General features: G+C 33.9%; 1 protein-coding gene across 3 annotated transcripts in view; it reads left to right on the forward strand.

Moving 5' to 3' along the window:
• The window catches only part of GSTCD (glutathione S-transferase C-terminal domain containing), a 131,758-nt gene that overhangs the window by 5,524 nt on the left and 105,820 nt on the right, over nt 1-20,414 (forward strand). For 2 of the 3 annotated variants that reach the window (XM_045799226.2, XM_045799225.2), the window contains exons 2-5: nt 3,863-4,300; nt 4,918-5,385; nt 13,304-13,555; nt 17,650-17,743. In XM_045799226.2, coding sequence (XP_045655182.1) covers nt 3,884-4,300; nt 4,918-5,385; nt 13,304-13,555; nt 17,650-17,743 — 1,231 coding nt within the window. In that variant the 5' untranslated portion in view covers nt 3,863-3,883. The remainder of the gene's footprint in view (nt 1-3,862; nt 4,301-4,917; nt 5,386-13,303; nt 13,556-17,649; nt 17,744-20,414) is intronic. The other variant, XM_045799228.2, reaches the window with a different exon arrangement.

A 20,414-nucleotide genomic window follows, 5' to 3' on the forward strand; every position in this document is an offset into this window, starting at 1 on the left:
ATGACCTGAGCTGAAACCAAGAGTCGGTTGCTTAACCAACTGCACCACCCAGGCGCCCCCAAAGATGCTTATTTTCAGTACATTTATTATGTTTTTTCTTTGTCTCATTTTATATATGCATATGCATGAAGTAGTAAAATGGTTTTAGATTTTAAAAACCCTATGAAACTCATTTACCCTTTCATTTATGAAATATTTCAATTTATCAATGCCAAGATACATTAATTAGAATGAGAATACAAAAATAAAAGGTGTAGATGCCTAAAATGTTAAGCCCATAACTGCTTCAGTTATGTTTAAAAATATCTTTGAAGGGGCATTTTGGTGGCTCGGTTAAGCATCCAATTTTTGATCTCAGCTCAGATCTTGATCTCAGGGTCATGAATTCAAGCCCAATGTGGACCCTACTTTAAAAAAAAAACTATCTATCTATTTATCTATTTATCTATCTTTGAAGATTCACAAGTAATGAAACCAAGTTTAAATATTTTCTTTTTTACCTCTATATTCCCTGTGCAACATTTCCAAGCAAACTGGCATGTCCAGGGAAGAAATGTATATTCCATCAGCTGTGTTCAGCTCCTAGGTCTATGGTTTTATCTGCTGCTTTCTCACTCTGTCTCAAGAGTAGTTGCAGTGTGACACCTGTCAAAGCTGAGCAAATGACACTACTGCGCGTGGCAGGAATGTAATATGGAATAACAGGAGCTGCCCCAGAAACCCTGGAGATCCAGATGATTCTACAGTACCCACCTTTTTAAAGCTCATGACATAAAAATAATGAAGTAAGGAATCTCTAGGTAGTAATGGAGAAGAAAAAAAGAGAAGAGGGGTTTCTTTTGCCTATGATGTTTGTAAACTTAAAGCAAAAACTATGTTCTACTCTCTTGAAGAACACATAGTACAAGCCAAAAACATATATCAGATTTGTACAGGTTTGCTAATACTTAATATTTATTTTAGAAATTGCATTAGTATTTAATGGGAAGAAATTGCCCAGGGAGAGTAATTTTTTAACTCCAAGATCATTAAGTAACATTTTTAATCTCCCAGGAAAAACAAACAAACAAACACCAACATCTATATTGGAAAAATAAATTATGTTAAGAATCAACAGTACTTTGCATTTTCTCTCCGGCATCTCATTAATTTTTAGATATCTCCACGGGCAGGTTATTGCTCTTCTATTTTGTTGACATTTAGCATTTATTAAGTGCTCACAGTGACAAAAGTTTATAGAATATGTAAAAGCCTATTCTCAAGGTTCTTACATGCCTTGGAAAGTGGCGAATATACACATACTCTAATTTTTAAAATATTTCTGCATATCCTAAATCACAGGCTGTAAAATAGCATTTATTGTTCTCAGTGTTTTTTTTTTTTTAAAGAGTTAGCAGGACTAGTCTCATAATTACTGTTTGCTAGACTGCTGGGCAAATGAGGAAATCAATGACGTTTTCTTTCAAATCTGCTCTTGAAGCACTTAGGGATCTTCTGTATGGTATCCCACTATCAGCAGAGGGAGTTAAGATCAGTAAATTATCAGTAATAGATTTACAGGAGCAAGTTCCTCAAATTATTAATTTCCTAGAAAATGTAGTTTCTTTTGCCTGTGAGCTTTAGCAAGCACTCTTTATTTTGTTTTAAAGTAAACTATAGATGCAAAAAAATTAAAACAAAAAAGATAATTTAGCTAGGGAGAAAATGATTTCCATGGGTTAAAACGTTGCTGCTTTTAAATCACATGAAATAATTTTCCTCTAGATAATCTTTTAAAAAAATAACAAACCATGGTGCAGATCTGTTGTTTTAGTAAAAGAAATATAAAACAGTAGTGATTACTTGCATTATTAAGAGGTTTGTACTTTACTAACTATATCCTTTTGTTATAATGAATTATTAGCTCTTTAAACAAAAAAGCTGAGGACCAAGACACTTAGAGACATTTGACTGTTTTGCTTTTGATTAAAAAAACAACAAAAACTAAGGAACTTAAAATATAAAGGAAATTTAGTATGTTGACGGTTTCCTAAATTACTAATATTTCAAATATACTTAAAGAGTTGCCGGTATACTTTTCTAAGGCTTTTAGAATAATTTTTCCTCTACTGTATCATCTTCCTAATACAGGTTTCCATGGTAAATGCTTTTAAAAGAGTGCCATCTAGTGTTAATTTTGGAATTGTGATTTATGGATTAGAACACGGGGCATTTTAGACCCAGGAGATGTAGAAATCAAGCAGTTATCATAGTTGACAAAATTATTAAGGAATGTGACTTGAAAACACCCATCAGTACTTTGACCTCAAGATTGTGTATGTCTGCATCTTTACTATTACCAGCGTGTGTATTCATGCATTCATTCAACAAATAATACTTGATATATATATGTGTATATACATATATATATATGTATATACACATATATCTCAAGCCAGGTTTATATATAATGTATATAATATTAATGTTATAATGTGTGTGTGTGTATATATATATATATATATATATATATATATATATATATATATATATATCAGGCCATGTTTTAGGCATAGCAGTAAATAAAACAAATTCTGTTCTTATAGAACATTCTATTTGTAACAGTTACCACAGTGTTAAGTGTGTTTAAGTGGAATAGTGTTTTCAGAGTGGTAGAGGTGTGGTTTTCAATTTAACTACAGTAGCCAAGGATCATCTCAGCAAGAAGTTGATACTTAAATAAATACCTGAAAGAGGTGAAGGGGTGTTTCCAGTTCCAGACACTGGAAAAAACTGCAAAAGCCCTGAGGTGGGAATGTACCTAGTATTTTAAAGGAATAACAAGCCACTTTGGCTGGAGCGGTGAGTGATGAGACCAAGGAAATCTTTAGGTCATTGTAGGAGCTTTGCCTTTTCTCTCAATAGGATGGGAAGATACTTGTTTGAGTAGAGTAGTGACATGATCTTACTCCATTTTTAACAGGATCACTTTGGATACTATGTTGAGAATAGACTAGAGGGAAGTAGGATGGAAGGCAGAATATAATTGCTGTAATTCAGAGATAGGTGATGGCGGCTTGGGTCACAAGTGGAAGCAATGAAGATGGTGTGAAATAAACATTTTAGATATATATTGAAAAGCCAGAATAAGTTTTTAATGGATTGGTTATGGAAGTGTGGAAGAAAAGAGTAATTAAGAGTGACTCGAGATTTTTGGCCTGAGCAGCTGGAAGGGTGAGGCCCCATTAACTGAGAAGGGGAGGATACATAAGAAGCAGGTTTGGGGTGTTGGGGGTGAATGACTCTGGACATGTTGGCTCTGAGATATCTCAGTTATCAACATCTAAGTTATGGGGAACTTCAAATATTTTTCTGTTGTGATTCAGCATGCAATAGCTCATCATATCAAAATTTACTTACTTTAGGAGAATTTCTCATAAGGGAATGAATATATCCTCCCCTCCCCCATGATTGTGTTATAGAGTCATAAAAGAGAAGCAGTGTGGGAGCACCAGCATTGCCAAAGCTTCTCCAGACAACTCCTAGTATTCTTGGTTATTTATTTCCCATTTTATTCATCTCTTGTTCTTACCTGTAGCGAGACCCCAAAGTACTTGATTGGGAGGGTTCTATGGCTAAGCACCTGAGGTATGCTTATTTTAAAGGAGCTGGCTGAAAATCACCCCTAAGACTAGTTAATTGCACCGGGTGGAAATCTTTCTTTTGGAAGCCATTTATTCAGTCCAGGACCAAATTCTCACAGAATTGTATCTATCACAAATTCTTGCTGATTTCTAGAAAAAGTTTTTAAATATTTGTCTTTTATTTCAGCTTCTAAATTACTATATTCTAAGGCCTATAACCACTTCAATTTATGCCGCAGGTGACCCAATGAAAGAAGAAAATGAAAGGCATTAAGAAAAGTCTTACAGAAGAATACCTATACTTGGACTTTTCTCACCAAATAGAAGGATGCATGTTTCCTCTTCATACATCTGTAACTTTGTTTTTGTTGTCCTACTGTGACTGCAAAATCTTTAAAGTTTGCTTAGTTCCCACTGAAAAAGGTGCGGATATTTCACTAAAAAATGTAGTGCCCCAGGATGTTGAAGTACAAATTATTTCAAGGCAGGAGCTTCCACCAATAGTCCAGAATTGCTGTTTACCTGCAGTAGTAGAAAAACCAGACAATTTCTGTAGAGCAGGACTTGCCGTTGTACTGAGACACATAATCCAGAAGTCATACGAAGCTGACCCCTCCAAGAAGGAAATTTTGGAGCTTTTGGGTTTTAAGAAGACTTGCTTGAAAGCCTGTGCCGAAGTAAGTAATGATGGCTCCTCTGTTACTTAAAGCCACAAGGCGATAACACATTCACTTGAACATTTATTTTCACTTTCTGTGGGAGATGAATTAAATCCTGCCTACCTTAATCTCTAGTAAACAAGGAAATGAAGTAGCCCCTCACGGGTGCCAATACTTTAGGTCAGCTTTGAAAAATAAGAATTCGAGATTTCTTTTGTGAGGTTTGGAGACATTATTTTTAGAGAATGACTTCTTTTTTTTTCATCTCTTGTTTTAATTGAGGACTTTTAAAGGAAATTTTACACATGAATAGGACCTCGAGTAGCAGTGCTTTGAAAACGGTACTTTTTTAGGGGTGCATGTACTTCAAAGGCTTTGGGAAGGAAGGATTTATTCAGGAAGAGGATGCAGGACGATAGCATGTATTCCAGGTATAGGAATGCTAAACCGTTGTTTAGTGTTACCATTTTTGAAGCACTGTATGTAATATGTCCCTTGATAGAGCATAAAAACCTAGCCCACAGATGGCTCGGCTTCAAATGTCAAAACCAGTCTTATTTCCCAACAGAAAGTTTTCTTCAAGCTATGTTGAAAGTAAAGACTCCTTTCATTTCTTCTTTTATTTTGTTTTGCAGGTTAGTCAGTGGACCAGGCTATGCGAACTCACCATCCCTTTAGCTATCGAGAATTTTCTTAGAGAATCTTCTGACCAGCACCCAACTATCCCCGCAGAAATACTGCAGTTAGAGAGAAAGCTTAGTGAGCCTGTTAGAGTGCATAACGATGACAAACTCCGTCGGCAGAAGCTGAAGCAACAGAAGGCTGCTGGGGTCGGGCCTTCCCTTGCTAAGGAAAAAACAAAGAGCAAGGTGCCTAGAGAAGAAACGTCGGAAGAGTTGGACTCTTCATCCGAGAGCCTGGAACTGAAAGTGGCATTCTCAAAGCTCACAGTACAGGAAGAACCAGCTACCACCAACAGGGAACCTTCTCACATCAGAAAAGCAAAAGCCTCTGACCTTCCGCCTCTGGAGCATGTGTTTGCAGAGGGCTTGTACTTCACTTTGGCCGATATCGTGCTCTTGCCCTGTATCCATCATTTTTTGGTAAGGTTTATCCAGAATGGCTATATTACTAGAAGGTTCAGTCTATGAAATTGCCTGGGTTTGCATCCCTGTTCCACTTCTTACTATCATTATGCTCCTGGGCGAGTAATAAATACCTATCTCCATTTTCTTATCTATAAAAAAGAGATCATAGTACCTATCTCATAGGATCAGTGTGAGGAAGAAAAGACAATTTGTGTGAAGTGTGAACGTACAGTGTGTGGCATATAGTGAGCTCTCAATAAATCATAGTCATTGTTATAACTTTTAATTTCGAGTTGCTAAAATTTTGGCAATTGTTATGATTATTAATTTCAAATTGCTCTTGCGATTATTTTCAAATTTTAGAGGTTCCAGTATTAAAACACTAAAAAAATCTTGCCAGCTATATTTTATAATTAAGCAGTCACTTAAATACTAATTACATTATATTAGGTATTATTAAATCAGAAATATTTTATCATCATGTCTGCGTGTCTCTGTTCCTTATAAGATTACAGTCAGTAGCTGGCTATGCTATTCAGTGTTGTGGGAGAATATAAATGGAAAGTTTTCTTTCTTAGTATAAGAGTGTGTGTGTGTGTGTGTATTCTTTTTCCTCTCTGTGGAGGAAAAAAGAACAAGGTAAAAATAATATTAGAGTGAACATGGGAAGCTATAGCTCTCTGCAGCTTTCCAGTTGGTTTTCAAGAGCTGCATTTTTCTTGCTTTGAAGCATTTCATCCTTTCTCCTAAATAGGAGTCAAATATCAGATTTCATTCTCCTATATCACTAACACTTCAGGTATCTCTACTGACAAATGAGAAATGATTTCTAATGAAAATCTATTTGGAGGCTGGTGCTTCACTAATAAGTTAGGCGGTATTAATCAATTGGCATTTTCTTGAAGAACATTTCTTTTTTTTTTTCTAAAATAGAAACAAAATAAGATTAGAAACTAAAATAACTTCGGAATTAAAGGATGTGAAAAAGAGATTCAAGAATTCTTTAATTGTTGATTAGTATTTTAAATGTCATATGTATTCAGAGTATCCATGGAGCTGGTTAGGGAGAAAACATCAACTTTTTTTTTTTCTAGTCCAATGATTTCTAAACTCTCTTACTCTTGACTTTCCCCTTTATTACCGACTTCAATCAATACAGCAGTTACTTGATATGTATTATGAAATACTATTGGTGTTTGTGGCTTCTTGGTCTTCTTGAATAATTGTGTTTGTTTTTAATTTTCTAAGAACTAAAAGTGGCACATCCACTAATTGATTCATTTGAGAAATTGATTGAAAGCCAACTGTATATAGCAGGTACTGTTGTAGGCACTGGAAATAGAGTGATGAACAAAACAGATGAGGTCCCAACCCTCATGGAGTTAATATTCTAGTAGGGGAAGAAGAAATGAACAAGTGAACAAATAAATAATATATATTTAAATAATAGCGAATGGTACAAAAAAAGAAAAACTGATAGAGAAAATGAATATTTGCTTTCAAACCCAACAAAACAAATATAAAATTGGATTTACCTGTATGAAGTTGATTTTAGATGATTATCCAAACATCCACTTTCAGCTAGTTTGCGTTTGATTTTAGCTTAATTTAAATACTGTTTACCTAATTAGGACCAATTGAGGCTGAAGTATTTTTAATTGAGAGGGATTTTTCCCCCTCTTCAATCAGGTAGGACATCTACTAGCTGCTCCCATGTAGATTTGCCTCATACGACTGAAGAACTGTTCTTAGTTTAAAATAGGGGAAAACTTGTACACTCAGCCTTTATTATTACACATATTCTATGATTAAATTTTTCTATGTGTAAACAAATTCTCACAATATTTTCCTTTGTATTTTTCTTGGATCTGCACATTTTCTTTCAGGAATTAATCTTTCTTTGCCAAAGAAAGGTATGGTTGCTATTGTTTCTGTTATGTCTGTTTTGCTCCTGTAAGTCATCTTGGGTTATGAAGCAGTTGTTTGAGTTCAGGTAGTGGCTATGATGCAGAGCATTTATGTTTGCATTAATACACATTGATGATGGAGTGTGGGTCCAAATGGTCAGACTCAGGATCAAGTTCATGATTGGGAATGAAGGTCAAGTTACTAGGTTTGGATCAGAAACATAGAGCCAAACCTAGAGCAAGGATATTTGGCCACAGGAATAAAGGCCAACAATACAAACGAGCAGTCAATTTTGCTAAGTCAAGTTTTGGAATACCAGAGGTCAAAATTAGAAAAGCTAGGGAAAATACACAGTTCTGCTAAGCAGAAGAAAGCAAAGGTGCAAAAACAGTAGTAGGTAGAGTGGCCAAGGTGCTGTGTCTAAACTTGCTCCACGCTTTTCTGCCTTCGCAGTGGTTATTAGTTTGCAAAGTTAAGCCAGTAGCCCAGCACTTCATTATGGAAGGTGCCTAACAAAACCCTCTCCCCTGGAAAGTTTTAGGAATAGACTTTAAAAAGAATAGATTAAAATGCACACCTCTTATGGTTTCTGTTTTTTAAATCCTTTGCTAACATCTTCTAGTAGTTATAGCAAGCATGTGGGAGAAATAGCAATGAATAGCTATACTCTGGCAAAATCCTGATGTTCCCTGATACCAGAAAATTGTATAGTTATTTTTAAGTTGCTACTAGTAAACAAGTATGCTTTGATAGGACTATTTAAAAGATTATTCTACTCCCATAAGACAAAATTTGCCATTTCATAAAATATTTTTATAATTTGAACACTTAGGATTTAACTTTTTATATGTTAACTTCTAATGCTTTGAATTGAGTTTTTAAAAAGTATGACACATTTACTTAAGTAAAATTATTATAGAAATTGAGTTTTAAGCAACAGTACTTATGTTAAATGTCTCTTTCCCTGTCCCTGTTGTCATAAAATTAGGCTGTGTGACTGTTGGCTGGCATACTGTAAAAGCTATGGATGCCACTTATTTAGTGGCTAATCTGTGTATTCCATATCCCCTCCTATACATTATTAGGTCCTCAAGAGTTTTCAGTTTTAACTCACCAGTTCTAATCTATAAGTAAAAAATGCAGAATTGGGATTATATTTCCAATTAGATAGTTGACTGCTTACACTGCTCACCTAAACATTTGTTAGTTATGACATTTTCAAAAGAGTAAACATGACTAAGGAAGTGACATAAAGTAAGTACAAAACATTTTATATAATAAATGATTGGAAGGTCATGCAGAGGAGGAGATATTTTGGATAAATGTAACATCTTGCTTCTCTCCAGGCAAGTTTTGCTGGCCCTTATTACAATTAACTACAAAACCATTAGGGTTTCATTTTATGCTCTTGGTAGCAGCAGTTTTTTATCATTATTTAAGAATAAATCTTATTTTCTTGTCTTTAAGTAGCTGTGATATTTATAGTGGTTTTGATTTTATCAGACAGGTAACTTCTTTAAAAAAAATTTCTTGGGAACAAATATAATTTTCATCTCACACATTTTTCATTAGCCACTTCGTTAAATATATCTTCTTGAGTGTAATGAATGTGGTTCAGTACCTCCTGAGCTGTCTGGATATGAGCAGAGCAGCCTGGCATGTTGATTAAATGGGATGACCTGTCATGCAGCGTAAAACTCCTCGATTTCTCTTAAACATGAATTATTGTTACTTAATCAGAACTTATTTTCCAGTGGAAGGAAAGATGCCATATGCATCAACAAATAAGAATAAATCACTACTGGGGCGCCTGGGTGGTGCAGTCCTTAAGCGTCTGCCTTTGGCTCAGGGCATGATCCCGGCATTATCGGATCGAGCCCCACATTGGGCTCCTCCGCTATGAGCCTGCTTCATCCTCTCCCACTCCCCCTGCTTGTGTTCCCTCTCTCGCTGGCTGTCTCTCTCTCTGTCAAATAAATAAAATCTTAAAAAAAAAAAAAAAGAATAAATCACTACCAAGGAGAGGAAAGGTGAAGAAATTAGAACATTACTTATTTGATTAATTTATCACAACTTAAGCTCAGTTCCCTTAACACATAAGCTATTTCCAGGCAATTAAGAATTTTGGCAAGGAGGAGCCAGGGTGGCCTAGTCTGTTAAGCAGTTAGACTCCTGATTTCAGCTCAGGTCATGATGTCAGGGTCATGAAATGGAGCCCTGCCTTGGGCTCATGTTGGGCATGGAGACTGCTTAAGATTCTCTCTCTCTCTGTTTTTTTTTTTTTTTAATTTTGGCAAGAATTATAAATTGTTTGGTCCCCAGAGTACCACTTAGACAGTATATTTCAAACTCTTTTACTTTAACTCACAGTAAATAATGCACTTTACAGGTGATTGAGCATACTGATACAAATATATATCTTGTATACATTAAATATACTTGTAAGTATTATAAAACAACCCACCTTACTACATGCTGCATACTCTGATATTTTCCATTTTATGCCGTTTTTAAAACTATGTTGATTTCACAATTCCCCACAGGTCATAAACAGCTGTTTCAAAAACACTAATTGAAGAGATTCTTCTTTGAAGCTAATAAATAGTTCCTTGATCATTTGTTCACTCAACAGAGTATTATTTGCAAGGCAGTGTTTTAAGTGCTTGCTGTGGACAAAGAGTTAGACATAAACCTTGCTCTTACAATTACTTGTGCTTATTTAAAGTCCAGTTAAAATAGACTAAAATATACATGCATGTGAATTTTTCATTAATTTTCTATCCTTTCTGGCTTCTGTTTTGGTACTGATTATTGCTAGGTATATTTGTCAAGATTTTCTTGATTTGACCTTTTTATTTATCTATTTGTTCATAATCACCAGTCATAATCTGTTGGTGACATTATTACTGTTTCTATGGAAACAACATTCAGTGCCTCAGAAAGAAGCAAGAGCATTCTAATTTCTAAAGAAATTGAAGTTTGGTGGTGATGGTAGGGAGAAAGCATCTGGCCAAGAGAAAACAAAAAGATAATTTAAATCAGGAATAATGGTTTCACATTTTCTAATTTGAATAAAAGCCTTACGTTAAGTGCTGTGTTATAAAAAATTCCCTCTAACTGTTGCTAGTTATCTTTTCACTTCTAAATATCTATAATTGTATCTTTTATCTTTTTACTATTTTACTTCAGTGAAATCTCCTCCCTACACCATCAAGTCTTTTTAAAAAATATGGTTCTGGGAGTGTTTCTTACATAACTTTTAGGTAATACTGATTTGATTCTGTGTTACAATTCATACATTCAGGGAAGAAGGCTTCACTAAAGGAAAAAATAAAGAAGGAACTTTAGATCACTATTAAAATAAGAGTGTAGCCTCTCCATTTCTCTCATTCCTACACTTCCCCCATGAGTATATAACTTCCATTGAGACTCCTCAAAATATAGCAGTGACTGTAGACTCTATAGATATGTAATTATAATCATTTAAAAATACCACAAAATATACTTTAAGGAAATCAACACTTCAACTTATTTTAATTCTCTCCCCATTAACCACTTGAACTCATGTTCATAAATAAGTACCTATTAAGTATTTTAGGTTTTTGACTAAGCAGTGTCCATTTACTCTCTATCTTCAGTGTGTTGGGAACTTAATGAAATATAATGAGGGTCGGGGACAGTGGAATGTGTTCTTGCCCATGAATTATAGATGAACGAATTTCTAGATTTAAAGGAAGTTACTAAGGAAGAGTTTTTAGAGAGGCATAAAAATATACTGCCAATGGAAGATGGTAGAAACTGGAATACAAGGTATAAAACTTTCCAAAATGATTTTCAATTGTAGCATTTATAGACATTTTGAATGTTATCATGTTATTTCTATTAATTATCTTAGAATAATCTATTCATATTTTTTGTCCTTTTCCCACTAAGTATTGGTCTTTTCCATTATACATATATATTTTTGCCTTATGGGATAGTCAGTATGTGAATACATTCTTGGTTTGTGTGCATATAATATTTATTATTCTTCTTCAAGTAGTTCACAAATACCTTTTGGGCCTCTTATTACTAAGACATTAGTCTTTTGTTAGTCCTATTTAAATAGTATGTTTTGATTTTTAAAATATCTTTAAAAAATAGACTATTGTGTAGAATAATTCAAGGTTTATATTAAAATTGAGCAGAAAGTACAGAAAGTTCCCAGATACCCTCTGTCCCCCCACACACAGTCTCCTCTACCATCAACATCCTGCACAAGACTGGTACATTTATTACAACAGATGAACCTACATTAACACATCACTATAACCCAAACCGTAGTTTATATTAGGGTTAGCTCTTTGGGCTGCACCTTCTGTGAGTTTTGACAAACGTATGATGTGCATCCATCATTACTGTATCGTACAGAATAATTTTACTTCCCTAAAAATCTGTGTTCCACCTATTCATCGCTCTGTCTTAACTCCTGACAACCATTGATCCTTCTGTTGTCTTCATAGTTTTACCTTTTCCCAAATGTCATATGTTTGGAATTATACAGTATGTAAGCCCCTTAGATTGGCTTCTTTCACTTAGTAATATGCTTTTAATGTTCCTCTGTGTCTTTTCATGGCTTGATGAGTTCATTTCTTTTTAGTGCTGAATAATATTTTATTGTTTGGATGTACCACGGATTATCCGTTCACCTATTGAAGAACATCTTGGTTGCTTCCAAGTTTGGGCAAGTATGAATAAAGCTGCTATAAACATCCATGTGCAGGTTTTTACATGGACATGTTTTCAACTCATTTGGAGTGCAGTTGCTGGATCATATGGTGAGAGTTGTTTAGCTTTGTAAGGAATTGCTAAACTGTCTTTCAAAGTGGCTGCCCCATATTGCCTCCCCCCCAGCAATGAATGAGACTTCCCTTGCTCCGTATCCTTGCCAGCTTTTGCTGTTGTCAGGGTTTTGCATCTTCATCCTTCTGATAGGTGTGTAGTGGTGTCTCCTTGTTTTAACTTGCAATTCTCTAATGATATATGGTGATGAATGTTTTTTCATGTATTTGCCATCTATGTAACTTCTTTGTCATATATATAATAACTGCCAATACGTAACTCTGAGGTGGCTGTTCAGATCTTTTGCCCATCTTTTTAATTGTTTTCTTGTTGAGTTGCCCCAATTTATATATTGTGAAATGAATACTAAAAATATAGAAAACTTCACTAAAGAAGATATTTGGCAAATAAGTACATGATGCTCAACATCATTAATCACAGTGAAATGCAAATTAAAATCACAATGAGCTATTACTACACATGCGCTAGAATAATTCAAATAAAAAAGACTGACAATACCAGTCGTTGGCAAGATTTGGAGAAATTGGGACATTTTCTAATGGGGATATAAAATGGTACAACCATCAGGGAGAAGAGTTAGGCAGTTTCTTTAAAACTTAAGCATACAGTTTCCATCCAACCTAGCAACTTGTCTCCTAGTATCTACTCCTAAGAAATGAAAAACATTCAAACACAAACACTGGTGCGTGAGTTCATATAGCAACATTAATCCTAACTATCAAAAACTGGAAACAATGCAAACGTCCATCCGCTAGCAAGTAGATAAAATATATTGTTCCATACAATGATTACTACTTATAATGAAAAGAAACAAACTACTGATAAATGCAACTACACGATGAATCTCAAACTTAATGCTAAGTGAAAAAAGACATTTTATGATTCCACTTATATGAAATACTAGAAAAGGCTAATTATCGACATGGAAAGCAGATCAGTGGTTGCTTATAACTAACCGGGGAAGCAGAGATTGACTACAGATTGTCACAACAGAATATTTTGGTGTAAGTGTTCTAATACTGGATTGTGGTGGTAGTTACACAGCTGTATAAATTTGTTAAAACTCCTTGTTTGAACTGTACACCCAAAATGTGTGAATTTTATGGTATGTTATAGTACCTTGTCAGCTACTATCAGCAAACAGAAAATACGTATTGGTATGTTTTGTTCTTTGCCTGCCTAGGTAATTATTTGCAAGAAACTTTCTGAAAAGCTGATAGAATTTCCACTGCTGGCTGCTTGGTACCAGAGGATTCAGGAAGTGCCAAGAGTAAAAACAGCAGCTTCTCAGTGTGGGATCCAGTTTCTCCATTTACCAGAGTTGCTGGCCACCTCAAATGAACAAGACTCAAACTTACATGAGGTCCCAGGTGTGGAGGAGCAAAGTGATGCTTCTTTTATAGGAGGACCAAGACCTACTATGACAAAGTTAATGGTACTTACAATGTTTTTCTTAAAATTTTCTTTGAAAAATTCCATGTGATAATGTTGCTGAGCATTCTACCCCAACTTGTAGTTATTTATTCACATTATTTTTGTTTTAAATTTTATTTGTAACTATTTTATATCATCCTTACCCAATTAATATTTCTATGTCTTTTGCATATAAATGATGTATAGCAAATTGAAGATTTTTATTAGTATGTGTCTTTGAAGCCAAGTAAGTCAGAATATGTATTTTTTTAAAAAGTATTTTTCTCAAAACTTTTTTTTTTTTTTTTTTTTTTTAGTATTCAAGACATTGGCCAAGGTTATATCATATCTGGTCAAATGTATTGTTTTAACCTGATGTTTTTCTGCTGCAAGGTTTTGGTCTCAGTTTTTAAATTTCAAGATGATGATTTGAAGTTAAAGAATATGGAAATGAATATCTCAATTTACTTTCCAAGGTTTTGTCTAAATTTAAGGTGCTTTAGTTCTTTGAATTTTGTTTTTACTTTTTTATTTTATTTTATTTGTTTTGTTTTTACTTTTTTATTTCAATACCTTTTTATATAACACATATGATTTCTTTTTCTCTCTTTGCTGCAAAATTTGTTTCTAATAATACTAATTGTAGAAATTTTCCCAATAGGCTTTATTTTCTCTATCATTATAAACAATTTACAAAAATGTTTTGCTTTTAACTTCAACTATTTGAAGATTTACTTGAATAGAGGAAGAAATCAGGAAGTAATTTGAGCTATTCATCTGAGTCGTACTGAAAAAAGTATTCGTTGTATTTCCCCACTTGGGCTAGGAAGCATTTGAGTTCTATGGTTAACAGAAAGTTACTGAATTAGAAAAGGACAAGAAGATTTTAGTAGTGACATCAGCCCCTTATCTCGTTAGTTAAGCTTTGTTAGCCTAGTGATGAAACAATGAAATAGGATTTTATAGTTGATTTTAGAAGAAGGTATCAAGGCGTGTCCAAAGTTTGATGTTCTTGATCAGGTGACTATACTGTGTGGGGATCTCAGTTTCACTTCTTGAGTTTTTTTAAAATAAATAATCGTTAGTAGAGTAATTTGCTTTGCATTAAAATACTAATTTTCAAAATTTCAACAAACCAAAAATCTGCTTTTAATTCATACTTACACAGTCTTGAAAGAAAATTGGTGATTCAGATTTTTTTACCTATGTTTTTCTAGCAATAAAATGACATTAGGGAAAACATTTGTATTTTATACATATTAAAAATATTTATAAAAAATGAGAAATGAATAACAAATTTAAATTCAGGAAAAGTTAACAAACAATTGTAAAAATAAGCTGTCCTGTAATACCATAAAAAATAAAAAGGAATCCTGAATTTTTAATTTACAGGCTGTATGTTAGTTCAGGTCCCCCAAGCAGACGAAGATGGGGTTAGATGTGCAAGAGGTCTACTGAGGGAAATCTGGGAGGTAAAGTGGGGAGAGAGACAGAGGAGGCTGGGAGAGCCTTCAGTCTATGATGCAGGTTTGACTCCTGCGCATGAGACAGGGAAGGAAGGATGATTGGGTTAGAAAAGCTTTAGACTTCACTGCAGGTCTAAGAAAGTTTTGTCAAGCCCATGGGGAATCTTTGAGCCCAAATCATCTGTCAGAGAGTTCCGTGTTTCTCAGGAAAGGCCTGCCATGGTATCTCAGCCACTCTCAGGCATTGGCTTGGGAGCAGCCCATGGGAAAACTAGTAGGGACCGGATGACTTGGATTCTAGTCCCAGCTTTGTACCTAAGCTAACATTTTGACCTTCAGTGTGTTGTTTAACCAAAGGGTCTTAATTTCACCATTTATAAATTAGGAGAATGTAGTAGGTATTCTGTAGGATTCTTTTCTGATTTCAAATCTTCTGGTTATATAAAAGATGACTGGGACATTACATCAACAATTTAAAAAAAACAAGGCTCAAATCTGAAAATAAGTTAAAATTTCTATTTTCATTTAATTCTAACTTGAAAGTATATATTAGATACAATAAATGTTCCTTTTTAGCAGGACATTGTTTTTGCTACTTACTAATGAATTATTGACATATGTTTTGAAAATTAGTAAATATTAAATCAAAATAATAAATTATGTGAATGTATGAATTTTATTTATACAGTAACTATTAATTTTTGTGTAGTCACAGTATGTTGTGCCAATTACATAAGGACAAATGAAATTGGTGCCAAGTGGAAGTATAAAATAGTAAACTTAGGAACACTCACATTTCACTTTCTCTCTCTTTTGTTTTCTTTGATACTCTTGCCTCCAAAATTTACCTTATTTTCCAAAGATTTTAAATTCATTTATTCATTCAGTTAGTCCAAAAAATGTATATGTTTAGTCATTGTTGTGAATGTGGGACATATGAAGAACAGATTGGACTGCCTTCATGGGCCTCATATTCTGGTGGGGGAGGTAAGTAAAAGACACAAATGTGTTAACACGTTCGGTAATGAAAAGTGCCACAGAGTCCTTTTTAGATAGAGTGGTCAGGGAGGCTTAGCTGACCAGGTGAAGACATTGAGCAAATGACCTGAATGAACTGAAGATTTAGAGGATGTGTTCTAGGCAGAGGGTCCAGAGAGTGAATAGACCCTGAGCAAATCTGTAGAGACAGAAGGTAGATTAGTAGTTACCTAGGGCAAGGAGCTGAGGGGGGAAAATAGAGTATCTACTAATGGATAAGGGACTTCTTTTTGAGATGATGAAAATATTCTCAAGTTAGCATTGATTGTGGCACAACTGTGAATATTATAAAAACCATTGAATTGTATGCTTTAAATGTAATGGTGTGTGAGTGATATCACATATAGCATTTTTGAAAAAACCCCAAGGTAGGATTAAATTTTGTGAAATAAGGGAGAGCAAGTTTAGTATGGCTAAGCTAGAATAAGCGGGTTAGAATAGTGGTAGATGATGTCAGAGAGATGTTTATTTTTCTGGGAGCAAGTAAGTGCTCTAGACCTCTAGATATAAAGGTATCTCTACCTCAACAAAACATCTTTATGCTATTTCCTTTGGAAGTAGAATTCCACTAGTTTTCATAATTTAAAGTAATCTCATGAACTAACTGATTCAAATTAGTGATAGATTCTCAGAGATTTTTCTTTTGAGTAGGATATTTCTAAAGATAAAGAACCTGAACTATGAATTTTATCTGTGGGCTGTGTACCCAGAATGTGATTGCAAGGGTCTGGGAATCCATATTTATGCCACTCTATTGTCTGCAGATCAAATAAATAAATGCACAAGTTTTTTTTTTTTTTAAGATTTTATTTATTCATTCGACAGAGAGAGATACAGCCAGCAAGAGAGGGAACACAAGCAGGGGGAGTAGGAGAGGAAGAAGCAGGCTCCTAGCGGAGGAACCTGACATGGGGCTCAATCCCAGAACGCTGGGATCACGCCCTGAGCCAAAGGCAGACGCTTAACAACTGAGCCACCCAGGCGCCCCTAAATGCACAACTTTTGACGTGGGGAAGGAGCCTGAGAATTTTTTTTTTACAAATTGAAAAATGGTCCTCATTTTTGAAAATGTTGGGAACCTTTGGTTACAACAGAGGGATCCTTTTTTAGAGGCATTACAAGCATTTGTAAAAGACTGTTATGGATGATGTTTGAGTGTTATGTTGAAGTGGGGCTTTTTGTCCTGTAAATATAACTCCTAGCTGTAGCTATTTTCATATATGTAAAGACAGATCTTGATGGATATGCAGAGTCAGTTTTTTATTATCCCTGTGTGGAATGTTTTTGATAAAATTTTTATCTTCAGGTGACTTTTCTTTTTGACACCCAGTTTATTTCTAAGTATATTTATTTCTATGTAGTTTTTGGCAATAATTTAAAAATAGCATTTTTTATTATCTCAATATAAAAAAACAGGAAAGTAACTGTTCTATCAAAAAAACACATTATATTTCTTATGTAACTAAATATTTTTGAGGAACATCTAATGATTGTTAATAGTTATGTTCCTCCTTGACACTATAAAAAACAGAAATTTGGCCTTCTAAAACATAACAGGATTTTATTAATTCATTAATTTGGAAAGAATCTATTTCTTATTTCTTATTTCTAGGAAAAAGGCATTGAAGTGATGTTTTCTCCCCACCCTTGCCCTACTTGGACCCTTGATTGGAATAGTCTTCCTGCAGCAGTGAGCCCAAAGGAAGGTGAGTTGTGTTTTTTTTTCCTTTTAGCTCCTTTAAGTTTTATTCATAATCTGCAGACCCTCTTCAGAGCCATCTTCCAATTCTTTAATTCTCTCTTTGGTTTTATCTAATATTCTGATTGTATTATCCATTGAGTTTTCTTTCTTTTTTTTTCCCCTAATTATTTCTTTTTTTTAAGTTTTTATTTTAATTCCAGCTGGTTAACATGCAGTGTTATATTAGTTTCAGGTATACAATATAGTAATTCAACACTTTCATTCATCACCCTGCGTTCATCACTGCAAGTGTACTCCTTAATCCCTATCACCCATCCCCCAACCCTCCCCTCTGGTAACCATCAGTTCTCTATAATTAGGGATCTATTTCTTGATTTGTCTCTCTCTTTCTCTGTTACTTTTTTCCCTTTTGCATGTTTGTTTTGTTTCTTAAATTTCCCATATGAGTGAAGTTTTCCTTTTATTTTTATTATAAAAAGTTCACATATAGACATTGCTCAGATTCAACATTTCTCACATTTTCCTACATTTGTTTATTCCTTTTTCTTTCTTTTGAAGTATTTTGAAGGAAATTCCAGATAACATGCCATACTATAGTACATACATCTAAGAAGTATGGTCATTCTAAATAATCGCCATGTCATTATCACACCTAATAAAAATTAACAAAAATTCCTTGATTTTTTAATAACCAGTACATAATCGTTTCCTTCTAATTGTTTTAAAGTATTGTTTGAAAAAAATATATTTATAGTTAGATTTTTAGTTAAATAATTATATCTTTCATTGCTAGAAATTATATTTGGGTTGTTTGTTTTTCTAATGACCTTTTCCTTGCTCGTGTTTCAATTTCCTCTTCTCACAATTTTTAAGCATAGTTATTTTATATTCTGTATCTGTTATATAGTTGCTGTGTCCATAGAGATCTAATTTTGCTGTTTGTTTTTTTTTGTTGACTTCATTCTTGGTGTCTTATTTCTCTATTAGCTTTGTAATTATTTTGAATTCATTTAGGGCCTACTTAAATCTGTGGGAATCTTGTGGGGCCTGGGTTAAGAGTAAATTTCTATAGAAAGGATTAATATTTGCTTATGCCAGGCATCTCAAGATACTAGAATCAAACCAGTTAACATTACATTTTTAGCTTGAGATTTTTTTAACCTTTTCATTTGGAGCTGAGGTTTAAACAGACAAGTTACCTTTTATCATCTTCCTTTGCTATTGAGTAGGACTTTTTTTTAATGCATCTTTTCATGGGTAATATAGCTTTTCAAGGTTTATACTTTCATGTAGTGATAATAGTTCCAGCTTTCCACAATGCTAGGGATCCAGGACTAGCCTTTCTTCTTTGTCTTGCTATTAAAGCTCAGATCCCTGTTAGCAAATACCCTCCTGGCAGCTGGAGTCAGTTCAAGATTATTACACTAATTTTCAGTTCCTTTCCCCTTTATTAAGACCCTGTGGATTTCCCTTACTCTCAGAAATCCATTTAGACAGGCAAAGGATGATTGTTGAGTTTTATATAACATTTTAGGTGTTTTTAGGTGGAGAACATTTTTATTACTCAATGTTCCACTTCTTTAATTGTTCACTTATTCTTAGTTTTATACCAAGCCAAATATAACTTTTGATTTCCAAATGCTCTTTGAAATTGTTTGCCTGCCTTTTTCATGTTCTCCTCTGTGAAGCTTCCTAAGTATTGTCTGTATTTCACTAATCAATTCTAGTTTGTCAATCAAGGAAATGATTTAGGATTTTTCCAGATTGGAATAGGTTTTTTTGGGCAATTAAGAACTCTGCCTCAAAGATGTTTTATAAAAATTAAATTCATTTTTTGGTCTTTGTTAAATATATGAAACATAGTCACTAATGAATTTGTTAATGTTTTAATTTTAAATGTTTTCTGACATTTTGAAATTTTTAAATGTTTTTATTGTCCTTGCAATTGGATTGTTTTGTGTACTCTGGTTATAGTCGACTTTGGACAGGTTAAAACTATAGTAAATGAAAATCAGATTTTCGTTAATATTTATATTTACAAGAAATGAATACAGAGATTTGTAAGTGCCACATGTTTTGCTTTACTCGTAATTAATTTACTATGAAGCCAAAATAATATTTTCAGTTATTAATTGAGCAATCAATTACATCTGCTACCAACTCAGAGATCTAACATTAAGCATTCATGTCTGGTTGTTTTACTGGTTAGAATTGCATCTAACAGAGTTCATGGAATATATTACTTATTATAGCCCTTTAATTGGATTGCCTAGTTTTCATAAATATTATGACAAACAAGGAACTATAACAGCAGAGCTACGTGATTTATTTACATTTCATTCTCTGTTCTTAAAAGGTTTCTATAGTCTATGTTAAACTAAAGCAGAATTGTTGCATTTTAGATGTTCTGTTTTCAGTTCTGGCTATTTCAATATTGCACGGTAATAGGATCGCTGTGAAATGAAATTATAATACATATGGGTGTGGAGTTCACTGTGAAAGTGTTCTCACGATTTGTGTTCTGGTATTTTTAGAAGACATTGAATTGTGATAAGATTTTATTGGTACTAGGTTCATTTGGATGTCACAAGGGCTGACTCCTTATGTGCAATCCATTGAGTTACATCAAGATTATGGTACATATAATAAGAATCGTTCTCTTTACTAACAAAGGC

Source organism: Ursus americanus, chromosome 13 (assembly GCF_024610735.1).
Source record: "Ursus americanus isolate L20-20 chromosome 13, mUrsAme1.1.p, whole genome shotgun sequence".
Taxonomy (NCBI): Eukaryota; Metazoa; Chordata; class Mammalia; order Carnivora; family Ursidae; genus Ursus; species Ursus americanus.